At 35.2% G+C, this 20,401-nt stretch overlaps 3 protein-coding genes across 4 annotated transcripts in view; 1 reads left to right on the top strand and 2 right to left on the bottom strand.

Moving 5' to 3' along the window:
* The window catches only part of LOC106137151 (polyamine-transporting ATPase 13A3), a 39,025-nt gene that overhangs the window by 10,995 nt on the left and 7,629 nt on the right, over positions 1-20,401 (top strand). Inside the window, exons 2-14 of one of the 2 annotated variants that reach the window (XM_013337926.2) lie at positions 8,787-8,873; positions 12,679-12,846; positions 13,092-13,162; positions 13,490-13,599; positions 13,892-14,054; positions 15,160-15,364; positions 15,751-15,937; positions 16,750-16,885; positions 17,416-17,581; positions 18,162-18,362; positions 19,276-19,476; positions 19,788-19,913; positions 20,239-20,392. In XM_013337926.2, the coding sequence (XP_013193380.1) occupies positions 8,817-8,873; positions 12,679-12,846; positions 13,092-13,162; positions 13,490-13,599; positions 13,892-14,054; positions 15,160-15,364; positions 15,751-15,937; positions 16,750-16,885; positions 17,416-17,581; positions 18,162-18,362; positions 19,276-19,476; positions 19,788-19,913; positions 20,239-20,392 (1,945 nt within the window). In that variant the 5' untranslated portion in view covers positions 8,787-8,816. Of the gene's footprint in view, positions 1-8,786; positions 8,874-9,213; positions 9,962-12,678; positions 12,847-13,091; positions 13,163-13,489; positions 13,600-13,891; positions 14,055-15,159; positions 15,365-15,750; positions 15,938-16,749; positions 16,886-17,415; positions 17,582-18,161; positions 18,363-19,275; positions 19,477-19,787; positions 19,914-20,238; positions 20,393-20,401 lie in introns of those variants that run through there. The other variant, XM_013337924.2, reaches the window with a different exon arrangement.
* Positions 2,083-2,496, bottom strand: LOC106137118 (uncharacterized). The gene has a single exon (XM_060951453.1). It carries the CDS (start codon positions 2,494-2,496, stop codon positions 2,083-2,085), a length of 414 nt encoding a protein of 137 aa, XP_060807436.1.
* LOC106137152 (DNA-directed RNA polymerases I, II, and III subunit RPABC5) lies at positions 4,017-8,532 on the bottom strand. The gene is made up of 3 exons (XM_013337927.2): positions 8,396-8,532; positions 8,043-8,148; positions 4,017-4,145 (listed from the first exon to the last, which is right to left on the bottom strand). The coding sequence occupies exons 2-3, from the start codon at positions 8,135-8,137 to the stop codon at positions 4,037-4,039; spliced, it is 204 nt and encodes a 67-aa protein (XP_013193381.1). The 5' UTR covers positions 8,138-8,148; positions 8,396-8,532; the 3' UTR covers positions 4,017-4,036.

The raw sequence follows: 20,401 nt of genomic DNA on the forward strand, positions 1-20,401 counted from the left end.
TAGGCTACTTTTTATCCCAGAGTTCCCGCGGGATTGATAGGGTTTCCATGCGGACGAAGTCGCGGGCGGCCTCTAGTCTTACATAAGAGAATTGAGAACCAATTATAGGTAATTTTACTATGACTACTTTACCTTTATTTTTAATCTTTGTTTATTTATTTGCAATAAATAACTGTGTGTAAAAACAAAAAGAAAGTGGGCTCAGGGCTCTGAAACAACAAAACAGTAATGGCTGTAACCGGGAACACACTCAATCACTCATGACTCTTGTAACTCAACATAGAGACATCTCTATGTTGAGGTAAAAGAGCTTACATCAGGGTATAAGCTAAGATCAAATAAAGGTATTGTATTTCAGCTATGATCTAGGATTGAGAAATATAAGTTCGTTTTCCTGTAACAAGACTCAAGTCAATTTCTATGATAAATACTTATACGACGTTCGTACTCTTATTTAAATACAATTTGTTCGAATGACATCTCATTATCTATGCGGCCCGCGTCGTAAACAGCTTAAAATTGCTTGCTTACATAATCACTGTGCTAAATTGTGATGACGATTATTTAAACGTGGTTGGTTTTTGTGAAGTGGTAGGAAATTTACAATGGCGCAAAATTATTATGGCTGTTATTATTCGTACCTTTATTATTCAGCTGGTTGTAAATGTAAAACTCTTACAAAACATACTTATATGTATATCATGCCTTTATCCCTTTTGGGAAAGACAAAGAAAACAGACTCTATAAGACTGAAAGGCCACGTTCAGCTTGACAACGAGGTCAGAGTCAGACAGCCAAACGTTGCTAGTCCATCGCCCACAAACATTAGGACAGAAATTTCTTTGTCCTTCACAGATATAATATAATCCGTAAGTATAGATACATAAACTCTTTATTGTACCATAAGAGTAAAACATACAAAACAGCACAAAAGTGACAAAGATGGTGCAATGGCGGATTTATCGCTAATGAAACCAAACAGGAGTTTGGCGCAAAGCAAATTTAATAACTGCTAAACATTTTACAATACAAAGATAGGTACCTATTAGTAATACATATTATAAATACATACAAATATACATATCTTACTTCGGATAGAGTAGAAAGATAATGAGAGTTTACGAGATTTTATCTGATTATTTGTCCTGTCACTACCTATTTGAATTTCAAACATCAATTGCTGAAGGTAAGTGTATGTACTCGGTAAGTGGTTTGTGCGTAAGTACCTACAGGTCTTATTGCATTTATCTACCTACTTTATTAAGGCAATAAATAGTTAACACTTAAATAATTTTAACTTCTAGCAGGAAACATAAGAAGGTAATCCTAATAAGTGCAATTAAACAGGTATATTTTACGAGGTTTCAACCGTTATTAGATGCAATGTCATCAAGGTGCTAAGATTATTACTACTAGGGTCACCGCATCAAATTACAGTGAACAATAATGATTTCGTTAGAATTTCAAAATTTTTGAAATTAAATTATTCTGTTATATTTTATTGAATGACCGACTAACGACCACAATAACCTTATTTTTCGTTGGGGAGAGCACTAAGCATACTCGTAGAAGTTAAATTCCTGCAATAATCGAAAAGAATATTTATGGAATGAATGTGACTCAATATAAAATTCCCCTCGAGTTCCTCTCTAAAGAGGAAAAGACGCAACCAGCCCCCGTGGCACGCGGCTATGGCGCACGCGCTGCCATTTTTATTGCCCGAAAATCTATCGCAGTCCCAAAAGCGAAGTTTGAAGCGACAGTTTTTCAGTTGTTATCAAATTGGCGGTAATGTGATCTGTCCAATAATATATTTATATTATAAAGTATACTACTCCTGAAAATAAATAAGTTTTCTGAAAAAAATACCTTTTAATTTATTTATAAAAATAAAATAAATAAAATAAAAATCATTTATTCCAGGTTTCTAGACCCATATCGTTGACACAAAATTACATTTTAATACATTCATTGAATAATAATAATAAATTAAATAATAATAAATTCCATTACAAAATAATAATAATAATAATTTTAATTTTTAGTTTAAGTTTAAGTTTACTTACATGGTTCTCAGAAGGTTCACCTCGTCACATGTAACTCAGTGAACCTCCTGAAGACCGCTGCGTCCATCCTGTCTGCTATCATCCTCAGGACTCTGTTCCCGCTCCCCCTGACCCTGCGTATGAGCGATAGCGACTTCTTGCGCATGATTGCGTAGAAGTCATCTATCGCTGCATCTGCGAACATGCCTGATGCACTGCAGTAGCGGGGGAGCCGAAACAGGGCCCTAAAGGTGTTATTATATTGGACGCGCAGAGCATCGTACGACCTCTGCGAAAAGCTGGTCCACAGAGCACAGGTGTAGATAAAAGTTTTGGCAGAAGGCTCTAAATAACGTAAGTTTAACTCCTGTTGTACACCATGTGAATCTGTGGGCCAACATATTGCCTCTAATCGACAGAGCCTTGCGTTCCCTTTCAATGTCTTGGTCATCCTTCAGGTCTTCTGTCACAATATGACCAAGATACTTAAAATGTGAAACATAGTTCAAAGGTACTCCGTTCAGAAGTACTGGAGGTATGTATTGAGGCTTTTTCAGATTACCTCTGAATAATAAAAACTCGCTCTATGATGCTCACAAAAAAAAAAAAAATTAAGCATAATTTAATTTCAAAATAGCGACAAATTGAGATTCTGTGTAGGTGTTCATGGAACTTGTAAGGATTAAGAAAGATCTTGACGCAACAAACCAGTTTAAATGTTACGAGGTCTCGCCGGTTGGCGACATTGGTGTATCCTGGCAGTTTTCCTCAAACCCCTTACATTTGCTTCTATTTATGATCTAGACTTAGAGGTATCATTATTTGATTGGCTATTTAGGGCTTCGCTTTCGGCAGAAATTCCCCTTTTGAAATGTAGCCTCTCTCTCTTTCATCTTTGCGTATTCCCAGTTGCACCCTAAACCTTAGTGCTCCCTTTACCTTGAGTCTGCATTTGTGATAGCAACACAAGAAACAGACATAAAACAAACAAAAATTATTTGCAAAAAAAGAACAACTTCGTTATTTAAAAATTTGCCAGTTCTTCAAGTACCTGATGCTCAATGTCAATAGTTTTATCTTTATTACAACAATACCATCATCGTTTATTGTTTAGTCAACAATGTTCTACTAGAGAGAGCATTTTATTGTTGTTCTTCAGCTTTATTACCTTGCCGTGTCTAGTATTTATTTACAAGTGTAAACCATGATCTTGTGATAAAAGAATCCTTAAGAACATTGTTGTTTGAGATGCTCAAGTGAAGGTACCTACTGAATAATCAATCTTCAACTTGTATAAAAAAATGAATATGAGATATGGATAGATATGATTTAAAAAAAAGGGGTAATTTTTCCATCCATTCATCAATATAACGTCTATTGTCCGTCCCTTGGGGGTAGACAGAGCAAGGAGTCTTAAAAGTCTGACAGGCCATGTTCAGCTGTTAGGTTTGATAGAATTGAGATTCAAATAGTGACAGGTTTTCTAGCCAAGAATACCAAGTTAATAAGTCTATCCCTTAATTGCCTTTCTACGACACCCGAGTAATTGTTAGGAAAAATAATAAAGTAAGAAATATAATTGTGTATCTTATTTATTACTTAATATCTTACTGATCCTAATTAAACATATTTTCTTACACACTAGATGGATTTTTTGCAACTCAAAGTCTCTATGCATATACAATGAACTAGGAAGATAACAGTTGATGTTACATTCTATGTTATGCCTGTGATCATTAAATATAAAGTTGAATATTATCTATTTGAACTGAAACTAAACATGTAGTTGTTTTTTGTAGTAGTGTAGTAGTTTGCATGCACTCAGGAATATGAAAAACAACAAAAATAAATTTCACTGAGCAATTTCATGGTGTTATTTGACTGTACATTTTACATATAAAGTGCAAGAGTAACATTTTATATTATAAGAATTTCACAAACAATAATATTACTCCATTTTAGTAGAAATCCTATTACTTTAAGAACTATAATTACTTTTCCAAAGGTGCGTAGTTGAGTAGTTTCTCAATGAGGTCCACATGTCCCAACAGCATTCTTCGGCAGCAGTACCTTTTCAGACCCAGTGCATCCAAGGCGTCACTGGAATAAAAAAGAAACAAACATAGTTTTTACCACAAAGATAATTTTGCTAAGTAGCAATAAACATTGTACCTACATACATTCCTGCTGTCAAGGGTAAGATACCTGCTAATTTTAAAATTATTAGAAATAATTAGATAATTGAGACCACCACTCAGCTTCCTTGGACAGACCAACTTAAATTAATAATGATAAAAGCTAACTTACATAATATGGAAATAAAGCTATTGACAAGACTGAAGAAAGTCATTTTAAAACAAGATGTACAAGAACAAAGCTTTCTTAAGTGGAATATCTATACTAATCTATACTAATATTATAAAGCTGAAGAGTTTGTTTTGTTTGTTTGTTTGTTTAAACGCGCTAATCTCAGAAACTACTGAACCGATTTGAATAATTCTTTCACTGTTAGATAGTCTATTTATCGAGGAAGGCTATAGGCTACATTTTATCCCGGATTTCCTACGGGAAACGTCAACAATGCAGGTGAAAGTTGAATGAGTCGGCCATCTGCGAGCTTTCCACGCGAACGCTGCGCAAACCAACAAAGATATAGTAAAACAATGTACCAAAGATGTGAAGTACTCATTTTTTGCCACAAAAAAGTCCGCGAGAGCATATATCTATCTCTTAAGGTTTACTTACAATAACCACTTTTATGTTCATTTTTTAAGATTATTTTTACTACGCTTTTATTAGCTTGGGTTGTATGTATGTATGTATGTATGTATGTATGTAACGGAATCTTTGAGCTTAATTTTCACTGATTTAAAAAAGTCTGATCAACTTGAAACTTTGCACACGTATCAAGGACCGATGACAATGCAATATTTTGATAAGAGTTTCTCATTATCCTTATTAAAACTGCCAGGATTAATAAATTCATTTTTAGATCCTTCGTATGAGAGTAAGAGAGACAGAGATAGCACCATTGCCAGTAATCTCTATACAAGAAACCAAGAAGTTCTGACGTATAAGGAGTCCAAAAAGAGATGTAATATATTTCCATATAATGTTACTATTAATCTGAGGCTTTTTTATTTCATCGCATCGCTCCATTTAGAATTACCATTAGAAACAATAGTAGAATTAGTAGAATATTTTAAAACAATAAAAAATATATAAGTAATAAAACAAAAGTAATAAATGAAAATTGAACAACTAAATTTACAACAATACAAGAATAAAGTTACTACCTACAGAACTTTGTGATATTTAATACGTATTAAACATATTAATGCAATTCTTGAATTAACATTAGGTATCTTTTGCCTATTTATAATAGCAACACTGTAATACTCGTTTAAGAAATGAGTGACATTTATTTATGTCAAATAAGTTTTGCAGTAAGTTTCGAATTCGATTAGAAAACCTGTAAACTTTCTTTCTGTTTTTTAATACCGGTGCCTGTGTATTTACCTATTTGCACTTTGTTTTGTGCTGATAACTTGTCGTTATTTGTAGTTTGGAATCTTCCGTTGAGTCGAGCTTTGTTCTTCCGGATATTCGTGTGATTTTATCATCTGAGATTGGACTCTGACTGTGTTCACTGTGTTGTGCAGATAGGACTCCTGTAAAAAGTACCTGATTATTTGAGATAGGAGTCCCAAGTTTGTGTTTGTTTTTGTGAAAGACAGTTTTACAACGAAAGTGCCACGATGTCTGCCGATAAACATTGTTGCGTTCCTGGTTGTAAAGGCAGTGGAGGTATGTTTGAAATATTTTTGTTCCTGTGTCAATCTGCCTCTTAATCTTGTGGTTTGATTCCTGGCAAGGCCACAATCGAAAATTATTATGTTTGCTGGATAGTCAAAAATATTATTAACAGTGATTTATCACTATAAAATTCTTTTCAACTGGGTTTAACAATCATCATACATACATATAATCACGTCTATATCCCTTGCGGGGTAGACAGAGCCAACAGTCTTGTAAAGACTGATAGGCCACGTTCAGCTATTTGGCTTTAAGATAGAATTGAGATTCAAATAGTGACAGGTTGCAAGCCCATCGCCTAAAAAAGAATCATCATTATGAGAATATTATGAGATTTAATCCAATCAGGCCACATATAACTTTAAGAAAGTTAGTTGAGAAAACCTCCGGCGATGGGCGCATGGTTGCGAAAGTTTTTTCTAGTAAGATAGTTATACTAGAAGTGTTAACTTCCAAAAAATAATTGTATAAAAAAACTAAAAAACTACGCGTTTTATTGCTAATCGAACTAAAAAATAGAAAATAAATAATAGTTTAAAAAAACTAAAAAACTACGCTTTATTGCTAATCAAACTAAAAAATAGAAAATAAAAATTAATGACAAAGGAATTATAAAACAGTAGTAGTAAGTCGAACAATCAGTTATAGTCAATTACCTCTGATTAAAATTATAACAAAATTAAATTTATAAACAAAACAATTTAAATCTGAGTAAAAAGCGTGGGGTGCCTGATGTAGTAAATATTAAAATCATTCTATTAGCACATATTTATGACAAGAGAGTTATGAAAATGAAGTAAAATGCACCCCACGCTTTTTACTCTGATTTAAATTGTTTTGTTTATAAATTTAATTTTGTTATAATTTTAATCAGAGGTAATTGACTATAACTGATTGTTCGACTTACTACTACTGTTTTATAATTCCTTTGTCATTAATTTTTATTTTCTATTTTTTATTTCATAATAAAACATAAGTTATTTTGAAACCAATTTTCTTTAATTCAGTATATGTTTATTACTTTCGGCTTTTCATTTAGACTAAAATTGCCATTTACAGTATATAAATCAGACGAATAGGTTTTGAGATATAGTCGTTATAAGCAATTTGCAGCGAAACATTTAATACGGCGAACCAGCGTTCTTTCTAATACGCGTGACCGCCTGACCCCCCCTCACCCCGCATCTTTCGATCGCCTTGCTCTATCCTACTTCCTACATATAGATAGGTATCATTCTACTTATAATACTTCCTTTGTATGTAGCAGTGAAAACTGCATTCAAATTGAACCCGTGGTTTTGGAGATACATGCTAACATTCATTTATGTAAACAATTGTATACTGCAGCGCATCCTGGTGATTTGTAACCATAACACCTATCTAAGAATATGCACCAATCAAATCTAAATCCAGTAGTGCAAACCGCATTAAAATCGGACCAGTAGTTTTGGAGATATTTGCTAACATTGGTTTGCACAAACAAACACACAAACGCACAACCTCTCACCCTTAACGCATATATACGGTCTCCGTTCGGTCGCGGGTAATGATGTGGGCCAAGTCGTCGCCAAGTCGCATAACAATTAGCAGCTATAATTGATAAAGCCGAGGAGGATGTTTGCAAAAATAAATATGATGCCCAAAATAGCTATTCCACACGGACGAAGTCGCGGGCACAGCTAGTGGTGTTATAAAACAAATTACCAACAACAATTTCAAGGAGTGGGGTTTTCGGCAACAATGAAAAAAAGAATAGGACCACTGCATCTCTTTACCATGGATGTCGTAAAAGGTGACTAAGGAATAGGCTTTTTAACTTGGGAGTCTTCTTATAGGCGACAGGCTAGCAATCTGTCACTACTTGAATAGCAAGGGATATTGATATGATTATATGAATGAATGAATTTCATGGAGCATTAGGTGACTGTAAAAACATTCTTCTCCTTCGTCTTGGCATCCACACATTATTATATCCACAACTGTCTGTAACCGACCTATCTTGCTGTAAACTAAATAACTAAACCTAACTAAAAAAAATAATATTAAATGGCTTTGTTTAAAATAATGGCACCAAATAATTCACACTAACTGAGGGTTCTACCAAGCTACAGGAAGCTTAATAGCTGAAGAAACCTGCTTATGAAAAATGTGAGCTAACAAAGAAATAAATTTAATACCAACCCTTCCGTATATTCAGCTTGTAATAACCCTAAGTATGTCTCCCATTTGTTCCCGATCACCTTCCCGCAGGTAAAACATCTCACAGGGATGATCATCTTGCTTTGAACTGAAAAAAAAATAGCAAATTATTATGCTTCTGATTGTTTTCATAGTAAATATTACCAACTGGATTTTGTTGTTGTCATGTCTCATTTTTAGTTCTATTGCCAGGTGACGCAGGTAACTTTATGAAAAATCTAGAATATACTTGCATACACATGTATTAGAACGTGTGCTTTGAATAATGTAGAATTGTAGAAACATTTTGAGGTTATATTGGTTACATATTGTTATGCGGTTTAATAAATACTTACAATTTGAAAAATTGATAAATGTTAGGTTTACTGAGAGCTACACACTTTAGCTACACGTTTTTCGTTTTTAAACCACCACGCTAAAATTCACAACACAACACACCACAGATTTTCATTGATTCATTGACTTCACTGACATTGACAATATTTTTTCTGGCTGACAGTAGATGCTGACATTGACATTTACGATGAAAATTGATTGACATTGAAAGAGGTAAACTGTAGTGTTGTGTCGATATTAATGAGGTTTTGATAATATTATTATCAATTAATAAAAAACATGTGTTCTTAAAACTTTATACGTAATACGAAGAAAGTAAGAAATTCAGGACACTGACATGTATTGCATAAAAAAAACCTTCCTTATAATGACAATGTTTGTTTGTTTCAGTTTCTTTTAAGAATCTCAGAACCTATAAGAATGACTTTGAAAAAGTTGATTTTGGAGCAACATCTAAATATTGAAGACAGTCAAATGGTAAGTTAACTGAGTAAATCATAACATTTTTAGTGACTGTTGTTATCTATGGATAATTTGATTTAAATTAGAATTTTACGAATGGATATCCGTAAGGTCATAAATTTACCACAAGCGGTCGCAAATTGATAAATTTGCGAAAATGTGGAAGTAAGATAGGTAATCCATCTCTCGTTTACAATTGTACGAAAGTTAATTAATAAGAGGCATGACTTTATGTATGTATGTATGTATGGCTTTTCCTACCTATAGCTTTTCATTTCAAGTATCGATATCGATATTCTATCGATAGTAGTTTATTAACACTTTTCCAACACTGGTTCAGTCAGTTTCTCAGTTTTGTTCTGTCGTAAACTGTCGTTTTGTTTTTCAAGTAAAAGTCGAAACAAATTCAATAAAAAAAATTCTATACTAAATTAGACATAATCGTGCAAATAAAAGTTTGAATTTGAATTTGTGATCTTAGTCCAAAAGTTGTTTTTGATTTAGCCATGTGCGTTCAAATGAAAACAATAAAGTTCTCATAAAATATGATGATACGAATTGCATCGAATTTAAATTATTCTAAACCAAACAAAACCATCTGTTTACTAGTGATACAATAATTGGGAGAATTCATAATATTCGCAATCAAATTTTAAGTTGTTATATTATGTAAATAGTTTTATTTATTGAAAGCAATAATGTAAATGGTTAGTCCAAGAAAGTCAAGGTCTTGCAAACTATTTTGGTTTTCTCTAGTGAAGAAGAAGCAGTACAACTAGGTATTTTGATAAAATAAATTTCTTCGTGATCTTCCTGCCATTAAATTTTATTGACATCATTGGAAGTGGTTTTCATTGAGGATAAATAGGATGCACATCCTTCAAGGGAGAAATGATTGGATATTTGAAAGGCATCTGTTAATCTCATAAAATTGTAAAGTATAAACAAAAATAATAATAACTTAGAAGCTATTATAAAATAAAAACATGGAATCTGAAGATGACAATCAGCCTTTGATAACTGAGGATGTAAGATTCTCCCAGGAAGCTTTGTTTTCTAAATTCTTGGTACAAAGGATTAATACAGACCCTGACTTTGAACAGGTAATAATTAGTTGTTTTTCTAGCATCCCACTTTATTAACCTCTCAGATGCTAAGCGCCCGTACTACCGAGACACTAAAACTGCGGCGGATTTGAACGAAAAATGTCGCGCGTGACTTGCTTCGGAATTTGATGAAAATATAGGAATATTTGCTTTGAAGTTAATAAAATACTATTGTACAGTCAAAGCTAGATATGTTTTGCATATTATAACACCATATTATAGCAAATAAATTCATTTCATTTTACTTTATTAGACCTTTAGTTACAACATTCAACAAAAACACTTGCGCGATCTATAGTAGTCTTTTTTTCCACATTATAACCACAAAAAAATAGTTTTTATGTATTATTTGATCAAGATGAACATCATATTTATCATATTTTTAATAAATAACACAGTTTTTGCAATTAAATCATATTATTTCTTTCAAAAATCCAATATTTTTCAAAATAAATCTCTCAAGGTCACGCACTTATGAAACAGGATCTGTTTTGAACTGATTTTCAACAATTTTTATTTTAAAGTAACAGATTAATTTCTGTTGTCTGTGGTTGCTGAGTATGTTTGGGATGTAAATTAAACAATTTTAAACCATAACGATATGTATTTTAAGCTTAAAATCGAGTTTTAAGTTGTCTCGGATAGTTGGCGCATATGTGCGCCACAGCAGTTTACGGTTGTGGCGCACATATGCGCCACAGCAGCTGAGAGGTTAAAAAGTTAGTCACTTTAAAGGAGTAATTTTGAGAACAAAACCTCATGATAATGGTATGACATGAATTTGATAAACACATGAACAGCCCGACTATTAAGCCAGTTCTCAAGTCTCCTATTGCCTCCACGAGAGTTGTGGTGATACCCCTAAAAATAAATTTTTCTTAAAAAGTAAATTTTGTTTGTTATCACTGAAACTAATTTTATAGTGCTTTAAATTTGCTGGTTATTGATAAAGCAACATAGTATATCATAAATATGATAATTTTATTACTGGCTTAATAGTCGGGCCATTCATTTGCTTATCAAATTCATGTGATACAATTATCATTAAACTATTATGTTTGGATAATTGCAACATAGTTTACAAGCAATATTTGTATGATTAATGTTGATAATCATGTAATATTGTTCTGTGTTTTTCAATCTCTAATTGACACCACTTATATTATCTGTTGGCTAATTTCTAAAGATGGACTGGTGGAGAATTACGAGTAGCATTAGGTTCACATATTTAAGCTTGTATTAAGGCTCAATAAAGTTTTATTAATTAATATTGTCAATTTAATATAATATAAAAGAAGCATTGTTTCAACTGTACATTGAATACTTTGGGAATGACCTAACATAGCCAAGTTTTTTTTGATATTATAATATTATTATTTTAGGGTACAATATTTACTACTATCCAAAAAGGCCCGACATTAATGTATGGGTGTGAAAGTTAGGTATGGCAAAAGAAGCACGAAAGCAGAATAAATGCAGTGGAAATGAGAGCGTTAAGGAGTATGTTGGGTGTGAAATTGAGTGACCAGATAAGGAACAGCGTGATAAGAGAATGTTGTGATGTGAAAGAAGATGTAGTTACTGGAATAGAAAAGGGTATGTTGAGATGGTTCGATCATGTGGAGAGGATGAATGAAAACAGGTTGACTAAGCAGATATACATGGAGGGTGTGGAGGGAAAGGTCGGAGTGGGAAGACCTAGACGAACGTATCTTGATCAAATTAAGGATGTCCTGGTAAAGGGTCAGGTCAAAAGTAGCCGAAACCGCCGAGCTTGCATGAAGAGAGTTATGAATGTGGATGAAGCGAAGAAAATATGCAGAGAAAGAGGTAGTCTCTGCCTACCCCTCCGGGAAAGAGGCGTGATTTTATGTATGTATGGGTACAATATTAAGTATTTCAATTATTGCATTTCACATAGTAATGTGAGCAAAGCCATGGGTGGAAGCTAGTTGTGTATGTATATGTCATTAGGCAACAAAACAGACCATCTGATTTCCTGTGCTATTTCCTTGTTTGCATTATTAGTCACGAATCGCAGCTGTAGTGACTCACAATAAAGTCAATTGAATATGTGTTATAGTACATCAAATGAATGTTTTATGTCCTTGCTAATCCTAATTAAACCTAAGTACAAAAGTAAGTTGTATGTTTATTTGTTCCATCAAGTTAACTTACTGATTTTCATGGTAATTTCGGGCACTACAGCCACTAAGCAAAGCCTGCCTGCTGCTGCTAGGCTCAGCCAGTGTAGCATACTTCATTGAAATTGGCTGATGGCATATGATGAAGGATATTGTTACAAATTCAAAGAACTTGAAATTATAATGTACCCTAATTTACATAGGGTAAATTAGAATTTCAATTAATTCTTAGGGCAGTGAATCCGATAAAACTCAGAGGGCAGGAAGATAAATAAGACCTGGCCTCATCATTTGACTTGTAACACTACATTTTTTTTCAAGAGGCTTTTGTCACTCGGTGTGACTATACCAGTCTCGTAGAGAACTTCAGAGTGAAGTGTTGTCATTTCGTAATGAGTTGCACTCTTTGCAATATCACAGCTCTTCAGAATAATGATCTTTTATTGGAATATGGAAGTTTATTTCTGAAATGAATAAACTGGCTACATTCCAGCAAGACTACAAGATTTCAGTTTGCTCAGAGTAACATATTATTATTTACATAATTCTTTATCAAATATTTTTCTGCAGGTAGTGTATGGCTACCATAAAAGCCGATGGCGGACGATCCTCGTGTACATCCTATCGACCATCAGCTGTGGCCTGCCATTTCTGGTCTTCCATTGGCTCCCCACCTGGTTACTTTATGCTACATCAGTGAGGTGCTGCTTCCAGGTGGCCGATCAAGTGTTAGTGGTTGTAAGTGACCATATTCTAATTTAAATAAAAGAAAGATTATTTTACGTTAAAAGATTACATATTTTATCCAATGGTTTCGAAAAGACTAATGACAGGTTCAACTCGATGACTTAATGAAAAAATTTTAATACACAGATTGAATGTTAAACTATGAAAATGGAAGACTATGAATAAACTTTCCATATGTTCTTTCTATTATCATGTAGGTTAAATATTAATGCATGCGTCTTCTTTGTATTTTTCAGGAGACATATCAGAAAAAATACAAGAGTTTCTACATACATAGGATATTGAACAAAAACATAGCAGACATAAGGTACTTTTTATTTTGAGTAAATTAATTTCTCTCATATATTTGTTTGACAAAAAGCCAATATTTAATTTTTAAAGTTATAAATTTTTTAACATCATTATAATTTGCTTATTACTATGAAATTGGATTGAGAAAAATATTCTTAATGTCTATTCTACCAGCCTAAAAAAAAAGGTAAGTACCATAAATATAGGCAAGATGAAGGAAACATTTCTATCTTGTTCAAATTTTTCCTTTTAAGAATGAGCTATATTCTTATTGTAATTTGATTTTTGAAATGATGATTACAAACAAACATTGTCTAAATAAAATTACATATTTTGTTTTCAGTGGTTTATTTAATGAAGGATTTCAAGATGATGTTGGCAGTAAAGAGCAAACTGTTGAAAGCGCAGACGCCATACATACTCCCATACATTTGGATGATGGATCCACACTCGGTAAAATAATTGTTTATTTCTTTTTTCTACTTTAAGATGTGTTTTGAAATTCGAGGGAAACCAAATCAAATTACGGCTTTGAGCTTAATTCTTTTCCTGAACGACGAACTATGTGTAAGCGCAGAGGATGATGTTCATTTTAAAATCATAATTTTTGTTTATATCGGTTTCGTTGAATGAAGCCATTTTTTTATCCGTCATTTCATTATATTTATAGACTGTTCCACTATCGGACATTTTTAATGTTATCTCTTATACGTTTCTACTAAATATCTGAATTTTACTCCATTAGACGTTCAAAATTACCGATATTTTCGGCACAAGAAACAAACTCTCATCTGGGATGGCGTGCGCTCTATGTGGTCACGCCTGGCTGGCATTGAGACTGGAGTCACGTGCGCCCAACTACAGGCCATGGGCGCCAGGGCACCGTCAAGTGAGAGACGAGTGCGGATGTAAGTACTTCAATATCTGTCATATTAAGTTAATAGTGGGCCTAGGTTAGAGCCTTGTGGAACGCCAAATACGATTGTAAAAATATCACATATTTAATAGGCTATTACACTCTTTTTTGAAAACTGTTTTAAATCAATCCTGAGACTGTGTTATACCTATAGAATTTTTATTAAAATTTTTTGAAGCCGAAAAGTGCTCTAAAAACGATTTATTATTTATGATTTTGTATTTTCGCGCGAAAACGTCATCCGCCATGCTGTTTTGACTCGTGACGTCATACTTTTAGTAAACAATACGGCTCTACGTAAGACTAAAGTAAAAAGATTTTTGTAATAATGAATTACAATACATATTGTTGGTGTCTTGTTCCTGAATGCAAGAATACAAGTATAAAAACACCAGAAAAATTGTGGATTCCACTGCCAAGTGATATTAAAATGAGAAACCATCAACGTATTAATCCTCGGTAGATTTATATTGTCTGCTTTCACAAAACCGTCTTCCATGATTCTATTAAATTATTAAAGAGTAAAAACCCAAAAACGTGATAGAAATTTTAAAATTTCAAAATAAACAGAGCCTTACATCATCAATATGTTTTCGATTCGATATTTGTTTACTAAAAGTATGACGTCACGTCAGTACCCAACATGGCGGATAGCGTTTTCGACTTTTGAAGAACAGATTAAAAAAGAGGATTTTTTAAATTGAATTATAAAATCCATATTGCACTTTTATGAATAATGATCGATGTTTTTCTTTTATTTTTTACAAAATCTATAAGATACGTGCATTTTTATATTTTTTTTTACATGGTGTAAAATAGCCTATTATCGTCTTGATTCTTATCACGTATAATTATTTAGTTTTGTTATGAATTTAATATTTAAATAATTTTTCCCCATATTTATTTCAAGCAATGATTAGAGTAACGTAAAACTATGTGATATACTTTATCAAAGGCTATTAATAAGTGTATTGTTGTTTATTGCAAGAATCAATAAGGCTTACAGCGTTTACCTACAAAAATAAGCATTCAATGTTAAATTGATTGATTTTTGATTTCTTTGAAGATATAATATATGATTCGTATATTATCTACAGGTTAAATATCTACGGCCTGAACGAGATCAAAGTCCCAGTTCAATCCATCTTGACTCTGATTCTGCTGGAAGTATTCAACCCGTTCTACGTGTTCCAACTCTTCACCATAGCTGTGTGGCTGGCGGAGCCCTACTACTACTATTGTATAGCCGTGGTTCTCATGTCTACGTTCGGTGTGGCCACGTCTGTTATACAGACTAAGAAGGTTAATGATATAACTATAAAATTTTTTTTTAATTATTTCTATACAAAAAATAATTATCCGATGTTTATTATAATTGACATAGGCAAGATTATGTCCGAGTAATTGCAATTTTGTGTTTTTATACACTTTATTTAAATTAATCTAAACGAACAATTTTTAACTGGATGTGTTTTTTTGGTGTACAAAAACTTTACAGTTTCACTACAAACAAACAACAAAGAGTCACAACAGGTTATTAAGTTCAGAAAAACAAACGTGTTTTATTAATTCAGAATCTAGTCTTGTTCCATTTTCATTAAATATTTACAATCTCGAGCCTTAGCCATCTACTTTTGGGGGTACCTTAATCCTAAAAGCCGCACCTCACAACATCTTCCACCTTCCAGAACCAGCACAGCCTGAAAGCGACAGTGGAGGCCCACGACACGGTGGAGCTGTGGGACGGGCGCGCCGCGGACAGCCGCGCCGTGGCGCCCGGGGACGTGGTGGTGCTCCCCCCGCGGGGCTGCTTGCTGCACTTCGACGCCGCGCTGCTGACCGGTGCCGCCGTCGCCAATGAGAGCATGCTGACAGGTATAATACATACATATTAATTTTGACGGCCTCTGTGGCGCAGCGGTAGTGCGCTTGTCTGTGTCACCGGAGGTCTCGGGTTCGAATCCCGGTCAGGGCATGATGAGAAATGAACTTTCTGTGATTGGCCTGTGTCTTGGATGTTTATCTATATAAGTATTTATTATAAAATATAGTATCGTTGAGTTAGTATCTCGTAACACAAGTTTCGAACTTACTTCGAGGCTAACTCAATATGTGTAATTTGTCCCGTATATATTTATTTATTTTATTTATACATATTGTCACGTCTATTTCCCTTGCGAGGTAGACAGAGCCAACAGTCTTGTAAATACTGAATGGCCACGTTCAGCTATTTGGCTTAACGAATTGAAATTCAACTAGTGACAGGTTGCTAGCCCATCGCCTATAAAAGAATCCCAAGTTTGTAAGCCTATCCCTTAGTCGCCTTTTACGACATCCATGGGAAAGAGATGGAGTGGTCCCATTCTTTTTTGTATTGGTGCCGGGAACCACACGGCACAGGTATAATATTATCTATAAGTATTATAAAAGTAAGACTTGAAAACCCATTGAAGTTTATTCTTCCTCCTCGCGTTAGTCCTGATTAAATTCTTTACGTCTCTGGTCGAAGGGTGTACGATGAATTATAACCCTACATTGGATAAGGTTTTTTATACGAAACGACTCATACCTTTGCTTGGGCACCTTACCGAAACTGTATTATCACCACACACCACAGAGCGTTTACCAAATAAGATCCTTTCCTGGTTAAATCAATGAATTTTAGCAAAAACTTCTATGTTCTCCAGGGGAATCGGTCCCTGTAACGAAGACTGCACTGCTCCGCGTAGACAAACCATTCGACATGAAGGAGCACGCCTCCAGCCTGCTATTCTGCGGCACCAGGGTCATCCAGACCAGATACTACGACAACGAGCCCGTCAAGTGAGTGTCATGTGTGGTGTTCCCCAGGGGAATACTTTGGAACCTCTCGTGATCGGCCCGGTGTAATACTCCGACCTCGTAGAGAATCAGCCGGTTTAAAAAAATTGAGAAAGAAAATACATGGACCGGGTCTTAGGATTTTGACAGCAAAAAATATCCGGGGGTCTTAAGTATAGAAGATTCAGGTGGTCATCTTAATTAGTGTGCCGTGTGGTTCCCGGCACCAATACAAAAAAGAATAGGACCACTCCATCTCTTTCCCATGGATGTCGTAAAAGCCGACTAAGGGGTAGGCTTATAAACTTGGGATTCTTCTTTTAGGCGATGGGCTAGCAACCTGTCACTATTTGAATCTCAATCCTATCTTAAAGCCAAATAGTTGAACGTGGCCTATCAGTCTTGTAAAGACTGTAGGCTCTGTCTGCCCCGCAAGGGATATAGACGTGATTATATGTATGTATGTATGTATCTTAATTACATACTACTATTATGGGCCTGTTTTATACATATTAGTATTTGTTATTCAACAGGGCATTAGTTCTAAGAACCGGGTACAACACCAGTAAGGGTCAACTCGTGCGCAGCATCCTGTACCCTGTGCCCGCTGACTTCAAGTTCGACCGCGACTCTTATAAGTTCATCATTATTCTCGCCTTCTTGGCTGTTCTGGGACTCTCTTATACTGTGGCTCTGAAGGTGAGGATAGTTGTTTTTCGTTTAGTAGAAATTCATCTTAATGTAAATGCTAAATAAATGTGAAATTGTGTTACCACTGAATTTCTATGAATGACATAGGGTACTCCCCTTTCCTATACAAAAAGGGCGCGCGGAGATCTAAGGTTGAAAAAAAGATTTACTTCAGGAATCTCTACAAAAATAAGTTTATTTTTGGACAGATTGCACAGACTGAGTTAGCCTCGAAGTAAGTTTGAGACTTGCGTTAAGAGATACTGACTCAACGATACTATATTTTTGATAAAAAAATCTCATATAGATAAACATCCAAGGCCGTGACCAATCAGAGAGAGTTCGTTTTTCATCATGCCCTGGCCGGAAATCGAACCCTCCGGTGTCACAGACATGCGTACTACCGCTGCGCCACAGAGACCGTCAAAAAGATTGAATTCCTTTCTTGGGATTCTTTTTTAGGCGATGGACTATATTTGAATCTCAATTCTATCATCAAGCCAAACAGCTGAACGTGGCCATTCAGTCTTATCAAGACAGTTGGCTCTGTCTACCCTGCAAGGGATATAGACGTGACCTTCTCCCGCAGGCGTACCGCTCGATGACCCCCGGCGACATAGTGCTGAAGGCGCTGGACATCGTGACGATCGTGATCCCGCCCGCGCTGCCCGCCGCCATGACGGTGGGGCGGCTGTACGCCGTGGCGCGGCTGCGGGCGGCGCGCGTGGCCTGCCTCAACACCAGGGCGGTCAACGTCAGCGGCTCCTTGGACTGCGTCTGTTTTGATAAGGTTCGTATCGACTTACCATCCTACTACTTTGAAGATTTTGCACGAAGACAGTGATGGGTGTGGATGAAGCGAAGGAACTATGCAGAGGCGCGGCGGTTAGAAGATATAGTCTTTACCCACCTTTATCTCTCCGGTAAAGAGTTGTGAAACTTGTTATTATTTTTATCTCTATTCCACATCATCCCACGAAATCACTTCCATGGTATAGATTAAGATACAAAATGTCATAGATATACAGGGTGACATTTAATTCAACTGCATAAATTTAACTGTTAAGTGTACTCATCTAAAGGATATTTAAAAACGTTAAAAGAAAATTATCGGTTTATATTTCAGAAAGTACGAAAAAAAATATAATATTCATATCCACGATCCTAAACACGTCATATCACCCCGCGACAAATACCAAAAGTGACGCGTAAGATTCAGAGGTCAACGACACAATTCATTCAGCTGAGCGATCTCGACAACTCTGTACTTTACTTGATCTTGATACTAGAATAATAATTTATCTTTCAGACATTTATTTACATGTTTAGGTTTAATTTCTTTTTGTAATATTGGTCTGTATTAAAGCGTGTGACGTAGTTTTTGAGGGTTTTTTAAATGTGAAAATGATGACGTTTAATTTAAATAAAAATAGGCTCAAACGGCTCAGAAGCATGGGTATAGTCTATGTTTAAAAGGATGCAGTTGTTTTAAATGTCACCCTGTAGTGACCTAACTTAATACTTTGTGACATAACAAAAGTTCACAAGGTAAGGCAAGTACTTAGCTAATCCCGTATTTCCTTTAATCACCCGACTTTGCTCTATCATTTTACCCGATCTTCGGCGTCATCAGTTTTAATTTAAGGTCACTTGGCCCAAATATCTATATTCTTTCTTTATCTAATGTTCCACTTTGTATACAGACAGGCACATTAACAGAGGACGGCCTGGACATGTGGGGCGTGGTGGCGTGCAGCGCGGCCGCCTCACGTCCGCGGCTGGGGCGGGCGGTACGCGACCCCCGACACATGAACGACCTCCACGACCTCAAGATGGGCATGGCTACCTGTCACAGCTTGACTTTGCTGGATGGGGAGTTAGCTGGGGATCCCTTGGACTTGAAGGTATGATTGGATATTTTTTGTGATTTTTTTAAATATAATTACATAAATAATTACACGTGCTTTGCTCCTATCCTAATCATTATTTTTAGGAAATTTGCGATCGAAATCTTAATACACGAATCAGCAACTGTGGAGTCATTTAATTAATTTTTTATTATATTAAATTAATCGGCGTTTGCGTGTCACTTAAAATTAGCTGATTACCAAAAAACTATTTTCGGTAGGTATCATAATCACGTGAATCTTTAATTAAACGTAATTTTATAAAAATGATTTTCTAACATTCTCAAGCATACATATCATTGTTTCAGATGTTCGAATCCACAGGATGGGAGTTGGAAGAGCCTGATGTACCTGACACCGCCAAGTACGAGATCCTGACGCCGACCATCGTCAGGCCGAGGAAGTCTGCCAACATTAACGTGGACGACATACATGTATGTATCTCAATTTGATATTGACTCGGTATGTTATCAATTTCAAAACTGGAATTCCTCTGGTTTGCCCCTTATTCTTGGGTCCGGTGGAGGCGGTGTGCCCTGATATTTGATCCTTAGATAGTTTGTAGGTTTCTCGAACGCATTATCAGCTACTATCTTCAAACTTCCGAGACAATAAAATACGTGTAAGTGATGCTTTGAATGCTGTGAAAAGATAAGCACAGTAGTTACAACTCTCCGTTTTAAATTGAGATCTTCCCTTTCTTAATTACGAATATTTTGTCTATTATTTAAAAAAATATATATTTCTGTTATCCCCCAGCTGCCCCTAGAACTAGGTATCGTCCAACAACACCAATTCGTATCGTCCCTGCAACGGAGTTCCGTAGTGGTGCGCATGCTGGGCGAGGATGTCCTGCGGGTGTACTGCAAGGGCGCGCCGGAGATGTTGCGCACTCTATGTGTACCTCACACTGGTAAATTAA

This window comes from Amyelois transitella, chromosome 25, assembly GCF_032362555.1.
Source record: "Amyelois transitella isolate CPQ chromosome 25, ilAmyTran1.1, whole genome shotgun sequence".
Lineage (NCBI taxonomy): Eukaryota > Metazoa > Arthropoda > Insecta > Lepidoptera > Pyralidae > Amyelois > Amyelois transitella.